This window comes from Coptis chinensis, chromosome 3 (genome assembly GCF_015680905.1).
Source record: "Coptis chinensis isolate HL-2020 chromosome 3, ASM1568090v1, whole genome shotgun sequence".
Lineage (NCBI taxonomy): Eukaryota > Viridiplantae > Streptophyta > Magnoliopsida > Ranunculales > Ranunculaceae > Coptis > Coptis chinensis.
Genome location: NC_141458.1, coordinates 119,240,860 through 119,267,014, shown reverse-complemented (window position 1 = coordinate 119,267,014; position 26,155 = coordinate 119,240,860). Strand labels below are relative to the sequence as shown.

Below are 26,155 nucleotides of genomic sequence, written 5' to 3'. Positions count from 1 at the left end.
TATATCCATTAAATGAACCGAAGAGTTCGACACATTCTATCATTTTATTCAGACACCAACCTATCCCCATCTTGCTTTTATTCTCATTTAAAGCTCAAAGTTTAATAATCTCTACTTCTAGTTCATTCAATTCATTGCATTAAATGTCCCTAGATTTCCTCTAACATTCTTCTTTTTCTTTCATGATATTTTTCTGTCTAGTTATTAAACTAGAAAGAAAAACAAATATTTTTCTTTTTTGAGTGTGAACAAATACCACTATTTTCAAAACTAAACTGCTGTACGTCTTGAAGTCAAAATCGGTCCAAATTCAAAATCCAATCTTTAGTCATTAAATGCAGGATGAGGGAGACAAAGTGATAATGAAATATACGTAGAATTATAGATGGTATGGGGGTGACTAGTTCATGTTCTTCGTACACACCTTGTCTTTTTTTTGGTGAGGTAGATGGTGCCAACAAGCAGCTAGGCCGTCATGGTGATTTTCCTTATTATTGAAAACTGTACACAGATGTTGAGAGAAGTTGTTAAGCGTCCCACTTGCATGTGTCGTTCACAGTTGAGAGCTACAAAATTTTGACTTGCCCCGAAGCGTGAATAATTCAAATCAGTTTCAGTAATAAGGCCCAGATCTATCTTTCGGATAGCCTTTCATTTTCTTGACTTGAAGACGTTTTGTCCACATACCTATCTCTACATGATTCTTGGAACAACTTAGAGCCTTAGATTACTTGATTGGAATTGAAAGAGGAGAGGGGAAATAATCACTCAATGTTTTTTTTGGCAGGGTAAGTTAAATATATTAAAAAGATAAAAAAAATAATAATAAAAGAAAATACAAAATAATTGATGAGTATTGGACAAGAGTGATTTTGGACACACCCATAAAAACACTCCCATACCCCATATTTCCATAGCAAAAAAAAACGTGACCTTTTTTTCGGTAATTTTCTTCTAAAGGCTTTAGTCGGGTTCATATTTAGATTTCAAACAAATAGACTTGACTACAACCTTTAGCTTTATCATCTGCTGTGCCGAGTCTCGCAATATATAAAGAAATGCAATTTGGTACATAAATGTACACTGACTCGAAACAATATCATGTTATGATTTGGATTTATTTTTATTCTGAAGTTTATAATTTAAACTGATTTATGAGTTCATGATACTGTTTTTTAAAATGGATTAGTGGAAATAAACCCTTGTATGGACATATGGTGTAACTACAGTTATAATCGTTGAAGTATCAAAAAGTTTTTATCATATATAAATAATTTGTTTTGTTTTGGATACGCCTAATAAAAAAATTAAGAACATAAATATACTGTAAAAAATTATATATTTATTTCAAAATTAAGAGAGGAGAGAGTGTGTTTTTATAGGTGTGTCCAAGATCACCCTTTAGCCTAATACTCAAATACAAATATAGGTATTTTAGAATACCTCCTTGTCATCTTCATGCCATCATCATCATCCCCCAACCAGGGTTTGATCGCCTGACCTCTTTGTTGGACGCCAACTGTGCTGCCATTAGGTCAGTAGGGTCTTAATCACTCAATGTCTCAACTCTTTAATGTAAAAAATGTAAAACTGGACTGTTGTGTAGTAACTTCAATATTCTGCTAACAATGATTAGAAAATATGAATATCAATTTGTTCGATCACAATTTAGTTATGATCGAAAGGAAGAAAAATTTCCCCGATAATTTCCACCTAAAGATTTGAAACCAGTCCAGACTCCAGAGTGAAGCAGAACGCAGTACTGTCTATGGCTATTAGTACTACAGGAAAAAAATTATCTTGCTTAATTGGTTCAATTTCACAACCTTAATAAGTTCCGTTCCCATGCTCACCTACATTGCAACCGAGAACCGACCGATTCAAAATCGAGCATCCAACAGTTCAGGGCTTCAGGCAAACTTGGCTGTCTCCAAAGTTCAAACTTCACTTTTGCTGGCTAGTGATCTTGGTCAGTGAGTGGAAAATTTAAAAAAAAAAAAAAAAGTATTTTGTAATAGATTGCATGGTCTTGAACAGGAAATCAGCCTTGTTCATTTTTCGAAGAATTACTGAAGTTCGCGCTTTAGCCTTTAGCACCTTACCGAAGTACTTTTTATAAATATTAAAATCAACTGACCCAATCTGCAAAAATTTTACAGATTTCCACTTTTACAAGTACGCTCCAATTATGCCCACAATTGATACTAGCCGCGACTTCACGGACGCTACCATACAATCATTACTATTCCACATTCATCAGCTACACGCCTACAACACAGTTTGCTTCAGTTAATTCACGCGCCTCTACAAGTTGTGCAGCTGCTATTACTCTATCCAATTAACAAGCGGCGACTTTATTGTCAACGTTATTATACCTCTATCAGACTCCACACACAGCTTACAGATTGGTGCCATTGTCCGTCTCTTCATGCAGACCTCCTTTATTATCCATCCATCAATCAATATCATATCCATTAAATACGATCGACAGACGACAGGAGTACCTGTCCCATTCATTAAATGCATATATATACACGCCATATATGGTCCCCTTCATGTCCACACTTTTACCTTCTTTCAAGACGCAGTTAATAGTTAGTATTACATATTTACATCAAATGCCTTGACCACTAGAACGAAAGTGTGAAACTCTTAATTTTTAAGATAAAGCAGTTTGTAACAGTTCAGTGATATAAAATAACAATGCCAGCCTGGCTTGCTGACTTTATAAAATAATAATCCATTTACTCTTGTCCAAACATAACAAATGTAAAAACAATTAACAGACACAAATCGCCCTCTTAAGGAACTCCTTTTCCTTTTCATGTCCCCTTAAATATCATTCTATTTGTATCTCGGGACACTCTGCAGGTCGACGAGTCAATACCCGAACCACCACCCTTGCATTGTGTTAAGAACCAACATCTCAACACCATTCCCCAATTCATGAATTCGAGTTTGGTTTGAATCTTCGTTCAGCTCTTACCACCTTGCAAGGATTGTTGATCGCGAGGTTCGTTCTTGACTCAACCCCCTATGTCAGACCCAAGTCCTTCTCTGTCCCACTCACATTTTGACTTATAAAAATTACTATAAAATAACAAAATAACCAAAAACAACAAAAGGAAAGTCATGGATAAAATTATCATGAGTGGGCCCGCTTTTGATCAACTTTCGCAGTGAAGGGCGGCTTTGATTTTCTGTACTGTGCATGATATCAGATTATTAACTGTCTCCACCGATTCTACCGTGAGCTTGGCTGTAGGTAGACTATTCACCAGTATCTGGAAAGCAACCGTCAATAGGGACCCACCACCACCACCAACGCTTATCTGTGTGGTGGTCCCATTGGGTTTACTATCAGCTGTCGGCTCATTGGGACCAGTACCAGATCCAGGTCCATCAGGGACGATAGCAAACCCGGAAGGAAGAAGTGCCACGTAAGCTGAATCTCCACCACTCATCACAACATGCATTGCTGGTATATCCACTGGTGCATAGACCACAAGTGAACCTGCTGCATCTATGCATGTTTCTTGAAGAATCAGCATGCTGCTCTGATTTGCGTTCATGGCCTGTAATTCAGTAAAAAGTCCAGGGTGTTTTCATCAGTCAAAGGTTATTGCAACCAAAGTCAAATGTTAAACGCTATACAAAAGACAAAAAGTTATCAGGTGTCTTGTTTGTTGACTTTCACATGAGTCCAAAGTTCACATGTTAGCAGTGTGCAGGGTACACAAACTGATTTAAACAGAAGATCAAGGAGAATCGTGGGAAAAAATTTAACTGGATATTATGGAAAGAATGAAACTCACGCTAGCACGGAGAAGAGAGACACAGTTGCCTTGATCACGGCCTTTGGCAATGTGGGTCATTTCTTGCATTGGCCCACCATTAGAAAGTATGTCCCACTCGCTTCTGAGACGTTCATCTCGCAAGAAATCAAAAAGCTTCTGTGGAGATACAGGTAGCCAGACCGATGTTGCGGCACTCAGTACAACACCCGGTGGCTCACCAGGGTCATCAATGCTCTTTCTAGTCATAACTCTAACATCTTCATCCACATTTCCAACACTGAGTTTGTTCCACTTGTGAATTGTAGATGCACATACGCCAGCGCAAAAATTATTAGTCATGCGTTGTGCTAGCTTCAACATGCTTCGCCTACCGGCCGGTTCTATTGCGGAGTGATCATTGGTAGGGACTGTAGACATTAAAATGGCTAGGCATTCGCATTGCCTCTCCAGGGTGGCTATCCATCTTTGTGCTCCAAAGCCCATACCAGAACTGATTAGTGGGCGGTAAAGACGGTGAATTATATTGGCATCATATTCTGCATGTTCAACCCAAGTCACCTGCATTTACTTGGAAATTAGTAGCAGTTTTACTTTCTCAAGGTACACTTCACTGCATTGTATTATTCAGCACCACCCACTTGCCATTGTCAAGGGGTGGTTGGTAGAGACAAATTAACCCAGTGGCTGACAGATAACATCAGATACTGTGAACGTGGAATCTGGAGTAAAATCAGTTTCAGTCCTTTAATTAAAAACAATACACTTTCCCAATGATCAGGGATTTGTCTTCAATTCACCCTTTCTAGATGTCCTTCACCTGAATAAATTCCCCCAGTAATTTCAATCCTTAATTTACAAAATAAATGCAAAAGCATACCCCATTATAGGAACCAATGCAATTCACCCCAGTAAGTCCAACACACGATCACACACAGAATAAAACTTTATAAGCATCACTTCATAAAATCAAGAGATTATGTCTAAACACGCATGCAAAATGAGAACAAGTTAAAAGTGAAGAAAAAAAAATGTATAATGCACTCATTAAAGAAACACATACATATTGGAAACTACAGACTCACTTGGTAAGGATTGAGGAAAAATATCAAGACATGAAAATTATTAAGTAATGGGAAAAAACAAAACAGTGTCGGTCTCAAGAAGCTGAAGTTCAAGGTCTTCATGGATTATAAAAACAATGCATTTGTAGACGGGTTGTAACCAGGTCATACACAATCTTATGGTCCATGCCAAGGTCCAGAAACTTATTAAAATATCTAAGAGGAGATCGAGAAGGAATCACAGATTGGAATAGAAGCATCAAATATATATTTATATAACCAAGGCAAAGATTACATAGCTTACCTACATATAATGGGCTAAATATTTAATGTGTTGGGGCACGAAAACAGGCGTAGAGTCTTCTATTGATATTAAAATGTTCGTAACCTCGATTAGAGGACGTCTAGATTTTATAAACAATAGTTGATTAGAGACACTAAGCAAGCTTGTGTTGAAAATTGAATTTTATCATATATATAAGCTTCAGTAGAATAAGCACCCAGTGTATTAAAAAGAATGGTAGTAGAAGGTCCAGATTCTTTGGGAAATTATAATATATGAGTAAGAAGAAAGTCTTCATCAGAGTAGAGTGTATGAACCAGAACAAACAAAATCCATAGAAGAATGAGCAATTAAAACTGAAAAGTACAAACACCTATGATTTTGACTTGATTCAGTGGCAATTCAATGCTCTCAGCTACGCTCCCAGTGTTTGTTAAAAATCAACTACCCTAATAAAGAGTTGAAAGGGGTACACTAGCAAAGTAAACCCCAGCTCATTAAAGTTAAAGATCCACTTAGAAAAATACATACAATAGCTAAATACCTTGGAGTAGCCATTGGGCATATCTTGTACCACACAGCCAGAAGGAAGCCTCCTGCAGGTTACAAATGAAGCTGAATTTTGAGATTCTCGATTTGTGTCAACTGACACATCAACCACTGCCCACACCCCTTCAGCATGCTGCTTGCAAAACCTTATAAAATTGACCTCACGAATTGGGACCAGCGGCGAAAGAACTTGAAGTTCGGCATGCATCTGCAAACAAATTTAAGAAAATTTGAATTGATTACGCACACATGGTACTCCCCGAGGAGCATTAGATGTACCAGGCCAAAACACAAGAGTGACAAGACTTACCAACTGAAGTGCACCATTTCTTGTGCTGCCAAGACCACTGGAAATAACGTCAGCAGTAGACGTTCGAGCAATCATACAAGGAAACATTTCAGCCCATCGACTCTATTAGATCACAAAAGTAACTCAAATTACCAAATGTAACGAAAATACAAGAGAATTACTGGAGTGAACATTAGACATTATTTCAATGGCTGCTGCTTGTTGTAGCAATTAAGAGAGAAAAATCAGCTAGCTTCAAAATTAGAATACAATGTCATCTAATAACGAAAAGCAGATTATATCTAAAGTACCAAGCAGGTTTAAATTGCTTACTGAATCCATTAGTGTCTCCACAAGAGCCAAGCTGTTGATGATTACCATGCCAGTCTCCCTTGTGGCCTCACTGACAAACCCATTGGGTTTCATTCCAATGCAAGGAGGAAACATCCTCATGTATTCTTCCTGGTTCAAAGTCTCCTTCCCTCCGCCTAAACTAGGCATCCAAAGCGGTTCTTCAGTCTGAGCCATCTTTACCAACTCATCCATGGCAGTCAATGCAAGCTCCAAAAACATGGACCGTTCTAATGATCTATCAATGCCACTCACACCAGACCTAGTTGAAGGAACAGCTGTCAATGCATTTGAGACACTACCTCCATAACCATTCCCCATAGTTGTGGTCACAGTACTCAAAGCATCAAACCCATTGCTTCCAACACCGAGTTCCAAACTTGAGTTTGGTATTTGATGGGGCATTTGATGGGGCATTGAATTTCCCAAGGAGGAGACTGGCCTGCCCAAGAACTTGCCCGCAAGGGCACAAACTCGGTCTAGTTCATCTTTTAAACGGGCATTCTCAATCCTCAGGTGTTGTTCTTCCAAAGACACATCTCCAAGCATTGCTGGGCCACCACAGTTATTGCAGATTGGGTTCCTCATAGCGTCCCTAATCGACATATTTTCAGCTCGGAGCTTATCATTTTCTTGTCTAAGTATTGAGTTTTCATGGCGTTCAAGTTGGGTCTGATTCCAGAAATGATAATATGAGTTCACATTAGTATAAAGTCATAGATAATACATAAAATCAATAACATAAAAGAGTCTTATTATTACCTTCATCTGAGTTCGCCGATTCTGAAACCAAAACTTAACTTGCCTGCTTTCCAAACTAAGCCTCCTGCTCAACTCCATCCTTTGTTTCTCATCAGGATGTGGGCATTCTTTGAAGAGACTATACACCAAAATAAACAACCCACCATCTGTTACAATCTAACATAAGTAACTTACAAAGATGTTACTAGAGACTAATCTTACGATTCGAGTTCTTGAATTTGCTGTGGAGTGTGGCGATGGTATCGTTTCTTCCTCGGTGGCTTCTCGGCATCTTGATCGTCCCCAGAACCACCATCCATGTCACCACTTCCAGATCTACTCTCATACTCATCTTCCTTGGCCCTTCCTACTAATCCACCATCATAATTCTCCCCAATACGACCCATCTCACCTTGTCCCTCCATGTTTGTTTGCTGCATCCATTTTTCCAAAAAAAAAACCCATTACCCAAGTCAGTACAAACCACCACAAAACAACAACAACAAAAACAAAAACAAAGAAATGGGATAGAAAAACTAGTCTTACAAGTGCAAGAGAAAGTCCTGGTGAACTGAACATGGACTTGGCCAGTGAAGGAGAAACGAGACGTTGTTGAGATAGAGCACCAGCAGCAGGCATGTTACTATATGGTATATCAGTTACCACTCTCCCACCACCATTAGGACTATTATCGAAAAAACCCCCAAAACTCATCAAATATAATCTTTTCTTTCCTTTTTATCTTCTTCCTCAAACCCTTTTTTTCTTTCTTTCTTACCAAACAAGCCCGTTAGCAGGAAGAAAAACTGCAGAAGTCCCGTTTCAAGTTATGAGTTGTTAGAGATTCAAACAGTTTTATGTAGAATCCTCCTTTACATATAACATTACAAACTTTCAATAACCCAAAACAGTAAACAAAACAAACATGAAATATAACGACGTATGTGTATCTAAGAAAAAACCCAAAACATCACCAAAAAAACAAAAAAAATACTCTCTTTTTCAGAGAGAAAGAAAGAGAAAGAAGGCAAAACACCCTTTGCACTACGTTCTCTTCCCGTCTCCCTCTTTTCTAAACAAAACCATAAACAAAACCCACAACCATGAAAGCAAGGAAACTGAAAACAAGAGAAGAGAGGAAAAAAAAAAACACTTTTTTAAAGATTTGACTCTGAGCTGAAAAAAAGCTTTCTTGTAAAGAAAACGAAAGGCTGGTTTAAAAAGATGACAGAGAGAAATATAATAGAAAAGAGAGAAATGAGAAGTGAAGATAGTCAACCAACTGACCTTTTTGCTTTTCTTTCTTACAACATTTTTGGTTTCATGTATTTGTAAGGCTTCGAAGAGTCCACATACAAAACTTTAGCATATCCATCTGCTTTTTTTTACTTTGTGTGAAAGTTTCTTCTTTATTCATACTTTTTTAATAAATTTTACATGCAAACTGTGAAAAAGAACTAAATTTTTACAGAGTGGAGATACAGTGAGAGAGATGAAAGAGTGTAATTTTATTCGTTTTCTTTCTCTTTCTCTCTTAGATTTGGGATCTGAAACGAAACGTATACTTAAGGAGTTTTTTTTTGTGCACACCCTTATTTTGGTGTTAACTCTCCATACTCAAATAAGTTACTCCACGTGACATACATACATATGATTCCAACTGTTGATAGTACTTGGGATAGTGTGTGACTGACTGACTGTAGATGCATCAATTAGACGGAATTTTTTCAGGAATTACAAAAAAATTCAGTTACTATTTAGGATCCATTCAGGGGCAGGGAGCCTGGGACGGAACCAGATTCAACATCCAGGGGTGCAGTAGTTGAGAACTATTGTTGAACTGTGGGGGAGGGGTAATAAAACTTAAATCTCAGGGGTGCGAATCCCTTTAGTCTAGCCATTTTTCGAGCAAATTACTAATAAGGTACTAGCATTTCACCCGGCATGGCCGGGATTGTTTTATTGTATGCTTTAAACGTTTGGGTTTACCTGTATTTTAGGCTTAATTTTTATAAAATTATTAGAGTCAACTATACTTAACTGGCTTAGTCCATTTTGGCGACATGGGGATGTAAAAAACGGGAAGAAAAACAGTGAGATGGAATGATAGATCATTAGGGAACCTTTATAGCTTAAAAAAAAAAAAGGAAAATCTGAAATTTTAAAAAAAAATATAAAAATAAATTAGTCGAACCTCACATTTCAACAATCTAAAAGAATAATAACTACATAATATCTGTTAAAAACCAATGACTAATCTTACTTAATATACTACTCAAATTATGGACAATAGTACAGGATCTTGGTGGATTTGAACCACGAATCTCTTGGGATGTATTTCACATTCAAGTGCTCTTCTATGGAGCTAAAGATCAACTTTAAAATGCCAATTTGCAACATAACCAAAACTAAAGATCCACATTCAGTTTTTTACTTAGGCAATCGGCCTTGGTTTACTTGCTGGGTCTGGTGAAAACCTCCATCACCACAGCAGTTGTGAGTGAACCTTATTTGTAATATTCGTCCTTTTTCTAAAACAAACAAACAACGTGAATTATTTGTGAACTCTTATACTGGAGTCCTACCAAAGCATGAAAGCTTACGAAAAGAAAGAATGAAAATTATACGTTCACCTAGTAGTCGAGGACATTCAATCGTTATTTGCATTTTTGGGATGTACTGTCAGTATCGCTAATAAGGTGAATCTCTTCTAAACGCTTACATGCTGCTTCGAGTTGGACCATAAGATTACTCACAGGAGTAGTTCGAGTTGGTACCCTTTTGAAGCCGAAAATGGAAACATAAATACATATGGAAAGTATCATTGTACAATTTGTTTTTCAAAATTGAAACTTCAAAGCTCAAGTAGAAGAAAATTATAAAACTACAACCTTGGTGGAATTTGCAAATGTTCTCCCAATTTGACCATTTCGACAATGCCTTACAACCTGGCAAGCCATCTCATTTGACATAACATCATATAAACCGTCCCTTGCTAATATGACAAACTCGTCTTTTTCCGTTCGCTTTGTTATGCCGACCTTCTGGTGACGTAAATCACATACGGTTTAAAGTATTGATCGCTTACATTCATCATATTTAGATCTTAATTACGCTCGGAAGATAGCATAAACAAAGCAGGAAGTAAGACTAATTCCATTTCTTAAAGGATAAATCATTGGACATACCTATGGATCGAGAAGTAGCAAGCACTCCAAGTACTCTATAGCCATTCCAATTTATGACTCTTCCACCAGCGGCTTCTACTCTATCAATTTCATCTGGTCTATCAGGCTGCAGAAAGATGTAGTATATTGTATAGTGGACTCAAATTGAAATTTTTGTTTGAACTATTATTTTCTTCAAAAATATGGAGGTGGCAATGGCGAATGTTAGTATAGGTTATGATTGTTAGTAGAATGATATATTTGATTTAAGTTCACAACCATCTTCATTCTCTATTACTAATCACTTCCAAGTTTGTTTATAAAAAATAAGAATAATACTATGTATATGTTGTAATAATACTATGTATATGTTGTTGAATCACTTTTTGTGACAGCATTGGCAGAAGAGATTAAGGCTAGGTACGAAAAAACAGTTGTCAAAGTAGTTGACCTGGTATGTCTTACATGTATTTTGTCTATCTCTATGGGATGTCAAATCTATTAAAAGTTTGGCGTGTCATGCTTTAATTATGTGTATTTTCATTAGGATGATTATGCAGCTAATGATGATATATATGAGGAGAAATTAAAGAAAGAGACGTTGGCATTTTTCATGGTGGCCACGTAAGCTTAAATCCTTATTGTGCTAATTTTTTGATAAAACTGTATTCTTTTTTTTTTTTCCTATTCCAAATGTCATTTTTAATTTACTAATTGAGGTGCACATACACGATTTTGCCTAAATGATCATACATACAGTTCATCTAAATGATCATATTCATGTTCCCTCTCAATGACAGGCTGATTATTATATGTGCCAAATGTAAACCCTATAATTTTTTGAAAGACGTGACAAAATTATAATTAATGATAACATACACAAAGAGTCCAAGGGATAAAAGGAATGACCTGATCCTTAAAACCTTTGGAGAGAATTTCATCAGCCTCATCCAGTACAAACATCTTGATGCTATCGTAGTAGGAGGGAGTAGCGATCTTTCCTGTTCGCATCAGGCTTGTTGGATCACATCAAGCCCCTTGCGTATGGTACATTCCCCTTTCTTTTGAATAGCAGAGGGCTTCTCAAAACTTACAAAACAAAAAGAAAAGTAAATCACATGGAATTCTTATTTCTAGGAGAACCAAGAGCTACTCATGATGCAAAGACAATATGCAAAACACCTATTTACAACAGATAATGCAACACAATGAGATGAAAGCAGACTTATGCAACACATACCGCCAAATAATCATTCAAAAAAAAACCCAACAAACTCGATTTTCCTTGTAAATTCAACCAAGATTACCAGGCTAAAAAATATTATTCGAATATTTCTCAAACTCCCAAAGAAAATATCTCACATGCTTATGAAAACCGAAAGGCGAATCGATACTTACCATAAGCATAAATTCCCCGAGAAGGTTCTCTTGCAAATTCATTGCATCAAAACCCGTCAAGAAAGTGAGTCTACACACATCCAATCAAAACCCAAAAATACAATATCATATTCCACATCCAATAATAAAAGCTCAAATATATAAATCCAAGAAAACATACAAATCATTCATCTTGAATCATAATCGACTACCATCGAATCGAGATCCTTACGGTGCTAATCCCGCCATATCTGCAAACCAACAATCGATTATTTATAAATCAGCAGAAAAGAAAAAGATTAAATTATAAAAAATAAAATAAAATTAGATCTAAATCTTGTCGCCCATATACCTCCAAATGATCTATTTGAAAAACAGGAAGACATGTTAATGTATGATGAAGAGCCTAAAATAAAGTTCTTAACCATTCCAAAGACGTCCAAATGATCTATATAAAAATAGGAAGATAAATAAACAGTATAATGAAGGCTTAATCCATCACTTAATTTCTTATAAGCTTGGCACATATGATCTATCAAAATTATGCAGGGAATTAAACCATTATTACTTCCATTTCTTATGTGTTTGATACACACATGTATATATAGACATACAATGAAGTACTCTGTAATTTGTGCAAGCTTCTCAAAGTTATAAAGATTGTACCAATCAGAAAAAATGCAACGGTATCTAGGTGGATCCATGAGAATACAAATACATGTATATTTCAGTCACAAACAGTTCATATAATACAATGTGCAGCCTATGACTTAAGCCTCGTGTATATAGAACTAAAAGTATGAGCATAAGTACTTCTATGGTGATCATGTGGACTGGTATAGGTATATAAAAGCCTATATCTTTGGTGAAACAATCAAGAATTGCTACCCCATTGTACTTTTATCAAAGGTACATCTATAACCTTCTGCTTTTGTCCTCCACTCCTCCAAAGTGAGTCATCTTCGATTTTAAGAAGAGATATGGCCAAGGTACTACAAAAATTACGTTGTTGATTCTCGCTACTTAGAAATGCTTTTGAGAATTATTTCAGTTTATTGGTTTCTTGAATTCCACTTTCTTTTCCGTACATTAGTTAACTCTCAGAATTCTTAAATAAATTGCAGTTGTTTTGTGTGAGTATTACATAATATTGTCTTCCACATGTAAGAAATTGAAAAAAGTTCCAAGTGGCCAATTACGTAGATTAGGATATCCCACATAAGTTTCAAAGCAGGTCTACAAAACTCAACCAATCAGTAGTTCATTGCATTTTTGAACTACAAAATCGCGAATCGCAAAATGGATTAGCAAAATTTAATCCCATATCTGTTCATGTATAGTTTCGGTCATATACCAAGCCGCACTGTGTGAGTAGATAGCCCGAGAAAAAAGGATGACTGAATTAGACCAACAGTTTCAGGATTCCGGTTGTACTCTGCAGACATCGGAAGTATGGCAATGCTCATATTCACCGCCATGGATAGTTTATATTATACACAATGCAGAGTACGCCACAATTTGTAGGTTCAACAACCAATGGTAACTACGCATCGGAAGGTAAGGACTCGTGGTATAGCTTACACGATCCATATTGCGGAGGAGAAATCTTTGAAAACATAGTAGTACAATCACCCAACGTTTTGGGAATTTCTCCCGCCAAGATGAAGTTTTCTCCACATCTGGGACTTCTGAAAATTCCATTGAGTCCAAATTCGGTCCTTCTATGTCATATGGCTCGCTTTATAGTTGGTCCGTGTTTTAGTTGCCTTAAGGTACTCAATCTGCTGCCATTGTGTACCATATATGCCAAGTTTATCCATCCTTCTTGGCTGCCCAAGTGGCACTAAATGTACCTGAAGAAAGAAAGCATTCGTGATCTTCCTTGAATTCTTCGTTTAAGACCACATTTGTGAAACTTTTTGCGAGAATCTTGTGTAGGTTGAGAGAGGTGCTCCAATTCAAAGATTTCGCTTCATACCGCCTCGACATGAGAGAAAGATGCGATGCACAACAGGGGGCTAAAATAGTTTCTAGACATATAGGAATAGTTTCCTTTTGGAATATGTAACATTTTGTTCATTCTGTTCCCCCTTGCACGATCGCGACTGACACCACCCAAATGCTCTCCTTTTGGTGAAGTAGCCTGCTCCAGTTCATAAATTTTTCCTGTCAGAATCATTTTATTACCGGATATTTGAAATTATTAAATGAAGAAACTCTTAATCTTTCCCCCCTCTCCCACTCAGTATTGTGGTGGGGAGTGGGTCATACACTCATACCCCCATAGAAATCAAGATGCAATAGTTAGATGAGCGCGATGAATTCGGATATATATCCTCGATTACTACTTTCGAACTAATGTCATTTATAAAACCACCTTGATTACAATAAATTGCGACATCGGGAAGAAAAATATTAACATAACTAAAGAATCAATATTTCCCTTAGATATTTAAAGTTTCTCTAAAACACATGTGCACATTTCTTTCTTACTTTTTCCTTACTCATCCTTAACATCCATATTGTATTTAAAACTGTTAATTAGTGGGTGATGCAAATTCCAACCACACACACGGACAAATCACAAACGAAAACGTAAACACTTGAACACAAAAACACTATCCGGAAAATTAAAATGAATCAAAGATTTAAAAGTAAATACATGTTAAATTAGCTAGTAGATTATTTTCAGTCCTTTTAATAAAAGCCTAGTTCCATAAATGATTTTCACTAATGTTATTGGTAATTAGATTAAATGATTTTAATGATGCAACTTCTCGGAAGCTCACACGGGGAGGCATCGGGAGAAAAAGACTCCCTTCCTTCAACATCTTCTTGAGGCGCATAAACTGGAAGATATCGATTTGAAACCTTCCATAACGAGTATTTTTGTCGCTTTGCAGAAATATTTTCTTTGTCCTCGAAATATATTTAGAAGATGAACAATATCCACAATCATTTTTTTCTCAAACCCTGCAGTCAATAGGTATGTCCTTGAACATCCTCCGATACTTTACGATGGTGAAACCGATATACAATTTGTTTAAGTCCAAGATGGAAAGATCGACCACTACTACATTCCACGGGTAGTATCGTATGTTATGCCGCATGCCCATGTGGAGTCCAATCAGCAAACAAAAGTACCCAATTATGTAATTCGTGGAATATATGGTAAGTGTGTTAAGTGTATAAGTGTATGTTAAGTGTGTGTGCTATTTGTAGTTATGTAGGTACCCATGTAGGTAACATCGTGCTATATATATCAGTGGCAATGTATCAGCTATCACCGTACAAATAATTTCAAATTCAGAGTAGCAGACTAATCGTGAAAGTCCAATGCAAATTGCAACTATAATGAGCTTGAGACGATCGAGTAATTTCATTGGCCTAATCATTAATACTCGACACAATGTTTTCTACATGCCAAAAGTGTTTCTCGAGGCGAGAGACCAACATCCGCTTCCACTAACGCGCCAAGACCAGTCGGCTTCACTTGTCGAGGCCTCCTACATTGTATATCATTCCTTTTTGGTATTAAAGAGCGTTGTCTTATCTAAAACAATTGTAAAACAGAGTTATTTTAGATAATTATCTATAAATCCATTTAGAAATCTATCAATAAAATCGATTGTTGTGTCACGGAAAAGAAACTTGAGTCCAAATCAAATCTCAATCCTCCAGCCCAAACATATACCATGGGACAGGGGTAGTGTCTATAATAATTGCTCATATAATGATCCTTGAGCAGAATTTTTTTAAAAAATACCGCGTGTGCACGGCTACTTTTTTGAAAACCGGTGCGAAGATCCTAAATTAATGGGTCTAACCATTAGTGACATGCATGTGCAGTTGTGCACATCCTCTTAGTAATATCGATTGACTTGACTTCGATACCCTTCTCCTTCCTATATACAGGTTTCACATCACATTCAATAAGAACCAATAATGCTCAGCTCGAAGCATTAAAAGGCTTTGGTCACGAATCAATAGAAATTGTAATCGTGGAAAAAAAAAAGGGGGGAACATACTAAATCAAACATTAAAACGTCCTAATTAGTGATGATTCATTTAACAAACTCAAAAATGAAACTCATAACACATTTGTATATACAATTGACAAAATCCAAATTGACTTACCTATGTAAAAAACTTTGATCATGGAGACCTAGAACCAAATCAGATGCGCTAACCTCGCTAATTGTAGATTTAATAGTTCAACCATCTTGATCACCTTCTCTAACAACAATCTCCACCTTAGCTTATATATACCACATGATCACCATATGATAAGAGCAGAAAACTTATCAAACCATGTAGCATTTATAAATATGTTATGATTTGTATCAATAACATCACAATAATCTTTCTTTTTTTAACCCTACGGATCCTAAACATGAAGATCCTCAAACCTCTCGGCATTGTGTTTAAGATGAATGAAACGGATGGCAGCAGTTTTCTTGGATAAAACCAACGACGCCCGTAATCCGGTTAAGTGGAAACTCAAGTATCAAATCCCTTTCGTATCCGGTTCTCATCCTCTCAAATCTGTTGTTACTATAAAATTTGAGCCACTTGCTCACACTAAACGATCATCCCTCTATAACACGGGACTCTATTATTAGTGACCAACGTAGTCCTAGAAGTAAAATGGTTGGCCAGCCACCACGAACAAACTCTTAAATATCTAGTTTATGATTATAGATGAAAACACACAATGTACTTTGTCAAATTCAAACTCCTGCCTCTAATTACAAATGAATACAATCACAAAGCACTCATAGTCAACATTTTTGGTGACATCCTTAAAGCAAGAGTTCTCAAAGTCACTCTTTGCCTACTTCAACCTGCTCAGAAGTGGCAAACATACGGCCGTAAAACTTATACATGAGCCACATCATTGTTTTTGTCTCTTCATTGTAAATATGTGTAAATGAGAAACAAATGAAGAAAATGGGAATTGGCCATCGGAATCAAATCTCCAAAAGAATGGGAAAAGGAAACATACCCGGCCTCTTTTGCAATTGAAATAAGTTTCCCTTAACCCCGACACACTCGGTGGATATGGATGGCGTCTTTTCACCTGCACACTCCCTATATGATTTGTTTTCAACCTACAATAACATACCAAATTTTTATCAACTGAATAAGCCGTTTGGTTATAGAAACAAAAGAGGTGTTACCTTAACACGATTCGGATTCACTAAGACACTTTACCAGTTCCATTGCCAACCCTTTGCAAGATTTAGCCATGAATAAAACCGTTCGGGCTCGCCAACCCCTATATAGAGATATGAATGTTGATAGCTCGGATCATAAACTTAAGAATTAGAAGAAAAAGTTTTTGGGTTAGTTTTCTATTTTCAATTGAAGGTTTTTTTTTTTTTAGGATTTGGAGTTTGAGGCGATGGGAAGGTTTTTCTCGGTGAAGGTTTTTCATTTTTGAGGATTCTAGTTTGAGGCTTAATGGTTTTTTTTTTTTTTTTTTTAATCATTTTGTGTGTTTTAATGTTCCGTAGGTATATCACGAATCATAATTTTGATTGGCGTGTAATTGTTTTCTCATGATTTTATGGATCTCAAAACATATAACCAATCTCGAAAGCAAATCCAACGTTTGGTATAATTTTTAGTAAGGGCTGAATTGTAAATAATTAAAATATTGCTTTTTTTTTTAATTAACTTTGGGTACCTACTTAAAAATTGTGCTGATGTGGCCTCCTGAAATCGCAGATGAGCATTTTCGCCCACTGTGCAATAATGGTTTTAGATGTACTTTTTTCCAAAATTGCACCCCTTGGATCCATCTATGTATTCAAGTGTTTAGATTTTAGTTTTTTGTTTTTTTTTTTCTTTGCGTAAAATAAATTACAATCAGTTTATATGTGTATCTTTAGTTGTTTCAACCACGGACCAAAATATCTCCGATATATCGTCGATATATATTGGTATTTTGGTATACCGATATTGATATTTCCGACATATATCCACCGAATATAGAACCCTTTTTCCGATATATATCAGAATTTCTGATATAAAACTTTATATTGCCGATATAATTGATATATTCGATATTTACAATATATATCGATTAACTTTTTGACTATTTTTTAATATAAATCCGATATTTTTGATATTATATGTTCAATATTTCCAATATTTTAAATAGTTTGGAATGGTCACCAAAATATCCAATATATCAGATATATATATCGGTTTTTAGGTATACCGATATATTGATCGATATTGATATTTTGGGCCTTGGTTTCAACAACATTCATTTTCAACAATCCCAAACCGAGTTTCATAGCTTTTGGCCGCACCTACAACATGGTTCAGGCTATACCAAATTACCGACACTTGCAAGAGGTCGTACCTCTCAAAGTGCAAATCCCTTTGGGGCTTCTAGGTTTAGGAAATGCTGGTCTCATTAAACGGGTGTGAGGCGCACCTTCAGTCTGGGAGCATTCCTATAACTTTAGTTTAAACTCCCAAACAAATTTCAAGTTGAATGCCTTGGCAACCAAGTTCTTTTGTTAATGCCCATTATAATAAGATTAACTTCACAAACAAAAATCTCGCAATAGAACAAAGAGAACTTTGTGGGCATGAGGCAGGAACTAGGATTTGGACTTTGGGAGCGTGACTACCGGATCAGTTAGAGATGAATCTTTCTGACAGAAAAAAACACAGATAATCTGGAGAAAGTGTGAGATTGAGTATCTGACTTACTTTATAGTGAATTTAGTCAATGCCGTAAAGTTTATTTTGCCTTTTTCTAACCCCGCATCAGTTAAACTTTTTTTTTTTTTCTCCTTTGTCTCACTTGACTACCATTATTAAAAGAGAAAATCTAGGATGAGCGGTAAGAGAAAAATTAGTGCAGTCAATCTGGGCTTTTATGCAGTAATTCGTGATGCAATACACATATTTTTTGGTGTGATGAGTGGCCTACATTAACTACACCACTCTCTTCTGCACACACTAGATTTTCTCTTCTTTTATTGTTAGAAAACAACAACCTTGAATGTTTATTGACTGTCACAAAGCCTTTCCAAATCCCTCCTCCATAGCTAGTAAATTCGCGTTTAATATTTATTTTATATACGTTTTATATATTTTTACGTATAATATAAATAATATGGCGAACGTTTTAAACTTATGGATTAATACACGAATTCTATAATCCAGGCTTATAATTGCCAAATAATAAAGTCCCTATTTTTAAAATAAAAAAAACATACTATAAAAAATATGATGTTGAAAATCCACTTAAATTAGAATTTTCCATACCTAAAGAATATCGAAAAACTAAAGTATTAGCAAGTAAATATAAATGAAAAATTGAGTTATGTATGTGCAATTAATAAGCAATTATGACAAATTATTGTATTCTAAACTTGTAATGCCACAAAGTATATCCGTTTTTTTTTTGTATTATATGCATATAAAAGATGAATTATATGTTTGGCGTTTTTTTGACCAAATTTTTAAGCGTATTATTATTCAAAATTTCAAATTTTTGATGAATAATTTCCGTATCGAATTTTTACGGTCCGCGAATTTTAGCTATATATATATATATATATATATATATATATATCCTTTTTAGCCTTAACAGTTCATGATAAACCACACTCTCTACCATTGTATTTTGCATATTTTGCGTATTCTGCGTTTTAGTTTGTGTTTAATTTAAGAATGATATAATTAATCCTTTTAAAGAGTTCTATTTTGACAGAACCAAAACTCATAGCATGTCCGAGCCTCCTAGTCCTAGGATCCCAATTGCAACCATCCATCCATGTGTTAGGAAAAGTTAATGGAAAATTTTACTGAATAAGTTAACCCGATCCATTAGAAAAAGATTATGGAAAAAAATACCGGATCAGTTAAGTTGTAGAATCCAATAGAAATTGACCATCTAGCTTACTTGCACTAGCATTTCTCAAAAAGTGAGTATGTGCAGGAGGCATACCATGATATATCCACATCGTCTCACACTGTATAATTGGACCCTATAAATTGTGCTCGTGTTTGTGATGTGATCGAGGACTCTATAAATTGCATGTGCTCGTGTCTTCGATATGATTGAGTAACATTATCGGGAACTATGACGAATTTCACTGGCAATCCACCCTGCTAACGAGATGACAATGAGGTATCAATGTGGGATCTAGAGAATGGGAGCATTTAGTTTGTTTTGAATAATTTTGGGGTTAAAATCCCTTGAGATAAGTCATTGCTCATAATAAACAGATTGTCATATTAGTAAATATATATTTAATTCTTAGCGAGGCTTAGTTCTGAGAAATGTAACTTTGTACTATTAATGCTTTTTATATACCAAATAAAACTGATGATACTTAAAACAATTAAAAGGAGACTGCAATATATTCAATATCAAAACAGGATTCTTAATATTCGTATGGTTGCTAAGTTTTTGAGATTAAATATACATCATACAGAATTAAGACCGTCATATCGGAACCATTCTTTACATTGTTCCTATCTCCATTTCTGGAGATACAGGTGCCAAAAGAACGAACAAGCTGGTGATTAAAAGGACATTAAGTATTTAAGTGTGCCTTGTGCAAATTAACTGGATTTAAGTTTTACCAAATAGGATAACATAAAGAGGAAAGACTAAAAAAAAAGTTTGAGTAAAGGATTCTATCGAGCATTAACTATTAAAAAGGTATAAGAGAACTTCGTATAGGAGGTATGTCGTATATATCATGCAATAAATGGCTTAAATGAAATGACAATTGAATTATTCTCTGAACATACGATAGCAGTCATGTCTCTTTTAACAATGACATTTCCCACAAATCGGTCACTTTAAGTTGTGTCAGATTCGTTGGTGTTGTGGTGATAGTCTACTAGGAGTATTGCGGGAGATCTACAGTAGCAGGGACACTTCTTTGAGCTCCGAAGAATTAAAGAGAAATTAAGTAAGGCTGTGTTTTGTATTTGAAGTTTTGAACGTTAAATAGATGCCACGAATGTCAAACTAGTTGCAATTAAATTCCCAGTTTGATTTGGATTTGTAATTGCAATTCTACATTCGACACAACTAATTTCAAAGTTGACAGAGAGCTGCCTGAGACTAATAATAATACGTTCGAGTATACCGCAGACCTAGAGTGTCCCTTTGAAATATAAAAGTCCATCTAAAATGTAGCAAGGGGAGCATAACTAACCGTCTTAAATTCTTCACACATCAAAGACCCCAGACCCCAGCTAACAGTACAATGACGACGACGAAGGTTCATAAAAGATGGCAAGTCAAAAACTCGAAAAGATGGATGCACTTGCTTCTCATCTTTCACCATTGACAATCTCACATTACTTGTGAGTTGTGAGTTAGAGCAATTGAATTTTATTATGTATATTGGTTCAATAAATTCCAAACCTATTGGATATGACAATACAATAATTCTAAATTGTGACTCCTTATAATAAATATTCTGAGATTTAGATCTTGAGTGACTCACGATTAAATAAAAATTCATCTCTGTTCATATGTATTCTTATCATCCATTCAATACATGCATAGTTGCATACCCTACTATTATGAAGCTTGTTCTATCAAACCACATTTTAATCAACTGGTCACAAATCATACAAATTAATTGGATAACCACTAGTTAGATGTTTATTAACAAATCCAACCTACCCCAACCCCTGCAATTTAAACATCATACATTCATGCTTCCACAAAAATATGAGAAATTACTGCTTACTCAGAATCAATCAACCGTTCAATGAAATTTTTATTTATTTAATTCCTATAATTTCCTCTCCTAAACATATTTCAAAATTTAGACCTATCATTCTTTGCAATTTTGTTTATAAAATTATTTCAAAAATTTTAGTTAATAGATTAAAGTGTCGTATTCATAAGATAGTGTTCCCTTTCCAAAGAGTTTTTGCCAAGGGTAGGAATATAGAGGATAACATAGGCCTTGCTAGTAAAGTGTTTTACAACATGAAGAACATGTATAAGAAGAAGAAAGGTTGAGTAGCTTTAAAACTTGATATGGCTAAGACTTGTGATAGAGTAGAGTAATTTTTTCTAAATAATATTTTTGAAAAGCTTAGTTTATGTGAAAAATGGTTAATTTTTATTAATCAATATTTATTTTCTGTTTCTTTTAAAGTGCTCCTTAATGGCTCTCTTTTGGAACAGTTCTTCCCTCAAAGGGGATCTTTTATCTCCTTATCTTTTTATTCTTATTTTTAAAGCTCTCTCTCGCATCTATATAATAAAAAGCAATGATGTGGGGCCTGTAGATTTCCATCCAGTGGTTGTCATTGTCTTTTAACAAGTTGTGACATGGCTAATCCAAGTGTTTGGAGGGTTTGTGCAATTTTGTTAAGTGTAATTAATACCATGAGATCTGTCCAAAAATCAACCAAAAGTCAACAATTACGGTTGGGCTTATAAATTGTTGGGTTAGCCCATAAACTGTTGGGCTTATAGATAATGAGTAATTGGGATAGCCTTGAGGATGGGCTTATAAATTGAGTTGTTGTGTCAATATTTTTTGCTTTAAGATGCGTACGCCTTTACCGGAGAAGGCGACGAAGTTGTCGGGGTAGTTAGGCGCTGCCGAGGTCTCTTGGGTCGAGGCAAGGCGCATCCTAGTATCTAATAAAAAGCAATGGTGTGGAGCCCGCAGAGACTCCATCCAATGGTTGTCATTGTCTTTTCTAAGTTGTGACATGGCATATCCAAGTGTTTGGAGAGTTTGTGTAATTTTGTTAAGTGTAATCAATCTTATGGGATCTATCCAAAATCAACCAAAAGTCAACAATTGCAATTTGGACTTATAAATTGTTGGGCTAGCCCATAAACCGTTAGCGCCAATTGATTTGGGCTTATAGATAATGGGTAATTGGGATGGCCTTCATGGGCGGTTTGTATTTATAAATTGAGTTATTTCACCTGGTCTTGTGTCAATATTTTACGCCTAAGATGCGTAATGCCTATGCACGGTAAGCCGATGAGTTGTCGGGATAATGTCGCAGGCGCGTCGAGGTCTCGCGGACCGTAGGCACGGGCATACCCTAGTGATTAATAAAGTTGAAAATGATCATGTTATACATGGTATTAAAATTAGGAAGTATGCTCCTCTCATTGCTCATTTACTATATGCTGACGATTTATTGTTTTTCACTAAAACTTCTTTAAGTGAAGCAGGTGTTCTTAAAGATATTTTGCATGAGTATTGTATGACCTCTGGCCAAAAGATCAATTGTGACAAATCTAATATCTATTTTAGTAGAAACGTGCATACTAAACATAGAAATTTTTTGAGAAAATACTAGCACATGAGAGATTTTTCAAATAAAGATAAATACTTAGGGGTACCTATTTTACTCACGGGCAGTAAGAAAGCTGATTTTGATTACTTGGTGGATATTGTACATAATAAGATAAAAAGTTGGAGAGCCAGACTTTTATCCGAAGTTGGTAAAACAATTTTGATACAAGCTGTAGCTCAAGTTACACCCCTTTATGACATGACCTCGTATTCCCTCCCTATATCTGTTTGTGACAATATGGATAAAGTGTGTAAGGGAATTTTGGTGACATGGGCATGATGAATCTAAGAGTATCAACACTATTAAGTGGGATAAACTTTGCAAACCTAAGTCCCTTTGAGGACTAGGTTTCAGAAAATTTTCTGATATGAACAAAGCTCGATTAGCCAAACAAAGTTGGAGAGCTTTAAAGGATGAGAATTCCATATGGTTTAAGACTTTTTATGCGGCTTATGGAAAAAAAGGTATGGGGACAGAACATAAGTTACAACCTAATGCCTCTTACTTCTGGAGAGGGGTCAATAAAAGTTTTGATCTGATGCATAAAGGGTCTATCTAGACCATCGGGGATGGTGCTCGCATCTCTGTGTTCAATGATCCTTGGCTTATGCTCCATGATCACCCTATAATCGATAAAAGATTTGCACCCACCTGTGGGGATCCGAAATAATCTTGAAAAGTAAAAAATCTCATGAATAAGGAAGGATCAACATGGAATGATCAACTTATTGACGAAGTTTTTGATCCTATAGTAGCAGGGCTTATCAAGGGAACACACATTAGACCACATGATGATGGAAATGATGAGTTAACTTGGTGGCCCGCTACTAAAGGAAAATTCTCTGTCAAATCTGCTTTTCATATGCTCAAAGCAAAGGATTATATGATGATGGAAAGGATGAGTTAACTTGGTGGCCCGCTACTAAAGGAAAATTCTCTGTCAAATCTGCTTTTCATATGTTCAAAGCAAAGGATTGAGAGGGAAGTGACTCTACTTTTCAAACAAAAACTATCAGAAGAATTTGGAGAGCTCGTCTGGCAGCTAGCTAGGGAACACATTTTCATGTGGAAATTATATATGGACATATTGCCAACTTGAGAGAAAATACAGAAGAGGATTATAAACAATGATACTATGTGTTGCTTTTACTTCAGGCAAAAAGAAACGGTGGAACACAACTTTTTTTAATGTGTTTGGGCTAAAGCTTTGTGGTTTGCTTCGCCACTGGGTTTACGAACAGAGGTCAACAGAGGATGGTCCATTAGAAGATGGGTGGATGAAATCATGGAATGATGTGAAAACAAGGTCCCTGAGACCCTGACATAGCAAATTTGGGTATGTATGCATACACCCTAATACAAACTATGTGGGATAATAGGAATCTGGAGAAGTTTGATAAAGGAGCAACGGATATGGAGTCTATACTAATAGCTACTATGATTCAGTGGGAAAGAAGACATAAAGCTTTTGACAGGGAGAATCCAAACCTTACTTCTTATGTTAATACTACACTTAGGAATATAAATTCAAACCATACCCACATGCTTCAACATCTACTAGTAATAATAATAATATATCTACTTTGCATTATCATATAAATAACACCGCCCACATGCCTGATTCTGTAAATATTAGGTTTGACGCTGCTTTCAATAATAGATCTCTGTCAGGATCTGCTGCTGCTATGGCTTGGAATAAAAAAAGAGTTTTATTTGCTGCTGCAGTGAGGAGATTCACAGCAAAGTCAGTAGAGGAGAGGGAACTTCTTGCAGCTGAGATAGCAGTGAAGTTGGCACAACACTTGGGAAAAGGAAAAATTCTTTTTTAGAGGGACAATATCAACGTTATCAACACTTTGAGCTCTCAGGAGTCTAATATTGTTTAGTCTTTACAAAGCATTACGAAAGTAAGTATAAGAACTGCTAATAAATTTAAGTTTTTCATGTTTTAGATTGTTAAGAAGATGTTTTAATGGTGAGACTCATGATCTAGCTAAATAGGCTTATAGTTTCTCTGACATGGGTACTTTACCCAAATATTGCTCAGACTTTCAGTGTATCCTTTCAATTCTGTAATATATAAATGTGTGATTTGTAGTGGAAAAAAAACTAATAATCAATCAACTGGTCGAGCGACATTTAGTTATGTAGTTATTTTGTGACCACATAATTAGTATGTACTATGCACCGCCATGGTGTAATTTAGCAAGAGAGCTAAACAAAGAGACACCCTGAACTCTTTGTCTGGGACGAAGTAATGACTGCACAAGTACCCTAACTACCTTCGTACAGATTGTTCTCTCCCGACTATAGTTGAGATAGAGGTGTAATTTTGCCCTACCTAACATTTATTTGGCACGCCACGTGTGTGGTCAACTGGTTTGGGCCTAACAACACAAAAATCCAATTTTCGGGTAAGTGGCAATCTCACAATTATTTGTAAAATAAAAAGCATTGTAATAAATCATGAGAGAAACATCTGAATTTTATCCCTTCATCAACAATCTACTCTGTAATGAGGCGCATGCCAGTGAGCCGTTTGCCATGGCAAATTCCGTTCGCACCAATTTAGACGATTATACCCCCAATTTCTATCTTAAAATACATAAGAGTCAGCTAAATACAAATGTAATAGTTGATTTATTTAGGAGCTAAACGGTAAAAGACGAAACTTACTTTATTGATGGCGTGGGCTAACTTTCTTGATTGAGTTGTCTCTGTCAATACAAATTATTGGACGATTCTGTCCTTATTTTGCATCTTCAATTACAAGATAATTGGCGTAGCCACGTGCTCAAAACTAGTAATTACATAATGTCTTTGTGTCTGAGATCATAATAATTAAAACCAATAATAATTAAAACCATATACTACCATTTTATTCCTGTGAAAAGACAAAATAATAAAATAATAAAACAAAAAATGACATTGAGATGTACTATTCGTGTTTGGCAAGAGATAAAATCGGAAAACAAATTAATGGCGTGATGAATTTACTGTTGAAGCTCTCGTTTTCTTTATAGGAATTAGACATATATAAGAATATAATTGAAAAATGCCACTATTCACCAAATCATTCTTTAAAACCATATAGGAATATAATTGGAAAACGCCACTGTTCACCAAATTATTGTTTTTTTTTTAAATAGTAAGATTTGGACTGATAACACTACGTCGTTGGGCAAGATGCATAATGAAGTTGACACTTCAAA

At 35.7% G+C, this 26,155-nt stretch overlaps 1 protein-coding gene, 1 long non-coding RNA gene and 1 pseudogene across 2 annotated transcripts; all 3 read right to left on the bottom strand.

The window, feature by feature from the left end:
- Positions 1-2,693: 2,693 nt before the first annotated feature.
- LOC147513679 (homeobox-leucine zipper protein ANTHOCYANINLESS 2-like) lies at positions 2,694-8,283 on the bottom strand. The gene is made up of 8 exons (XM_086596853.1): positions 7,618-8,283; positions 7,294-7,505; positions 7,093-7,210; positions 6,313-7,002; positions 6,001-6,102; positions 5,686-5,898; positions 3,816-4,355; positions 2,694-3,575 (listed from the first exon to the last, which is right to left on the bottom strand). The coding sequence occupies exons 1-8, from the start codon at positions 7,783-7,785 to the stop codon at positions 3,168-3,170; spliced, it is 2,451 nt and encodes an 816-aa protein (XP_086452979.1). The 5' UTR covers positions 7,786-8,283; the 3' UTR covers positions 2,694-3,167.
- A 1,025-nt stretch (positions 8,284-9,308) lies between these two features.
- Positions 9,309-9,849, bottom strand: LOC147513678 (uncharacterized). The gene is made up of 2 exons (XR_015215586.1): positions 9,705-9,849; positions 9,309-9,602 (listed from the first exon to the last, which is right to left on the bottom strand). It is a non-coding gene; the product is annotated as an uncharacterized LOC147513678 (long non-coding RNA).
- A 6,589-nt stretch (positions 9,850-16,438) lies between these two features.
- On the bottom strand, positions 16,439-16,865 carry LOC147513677 (cytochrome c oxidase assembly factor 5-like; annotated as a pseudogene).
- Positions 16,866-26,155: the final 9,290 nt, after the last annotated feature.

Bases quoted from the DNA above. Each gene is read 5' to 3' on its own strand.
- LOC147513679 (XM_086596853.1), bottom strand. From the start codon at position 7,785: ATGAGTTTTGGGGGTTTTTTCGATAATAGTCCTAATGGTGGTGGGAGA. The intron at 6,103-6,312 runs GTAAGCAATTTA...GTGATCTAATAG, and splicing joins TGGAGACACTAATGGATTCA to AGTCGATGGGCTGAAATGTT. The intron at 4,356-5,685 runs GTATTTAGCTAT...AAGTAAATGCAG, and splicing joins TGCCCAATGGCTACTCCAAG to GTGACTTGGGTTGAACATGC.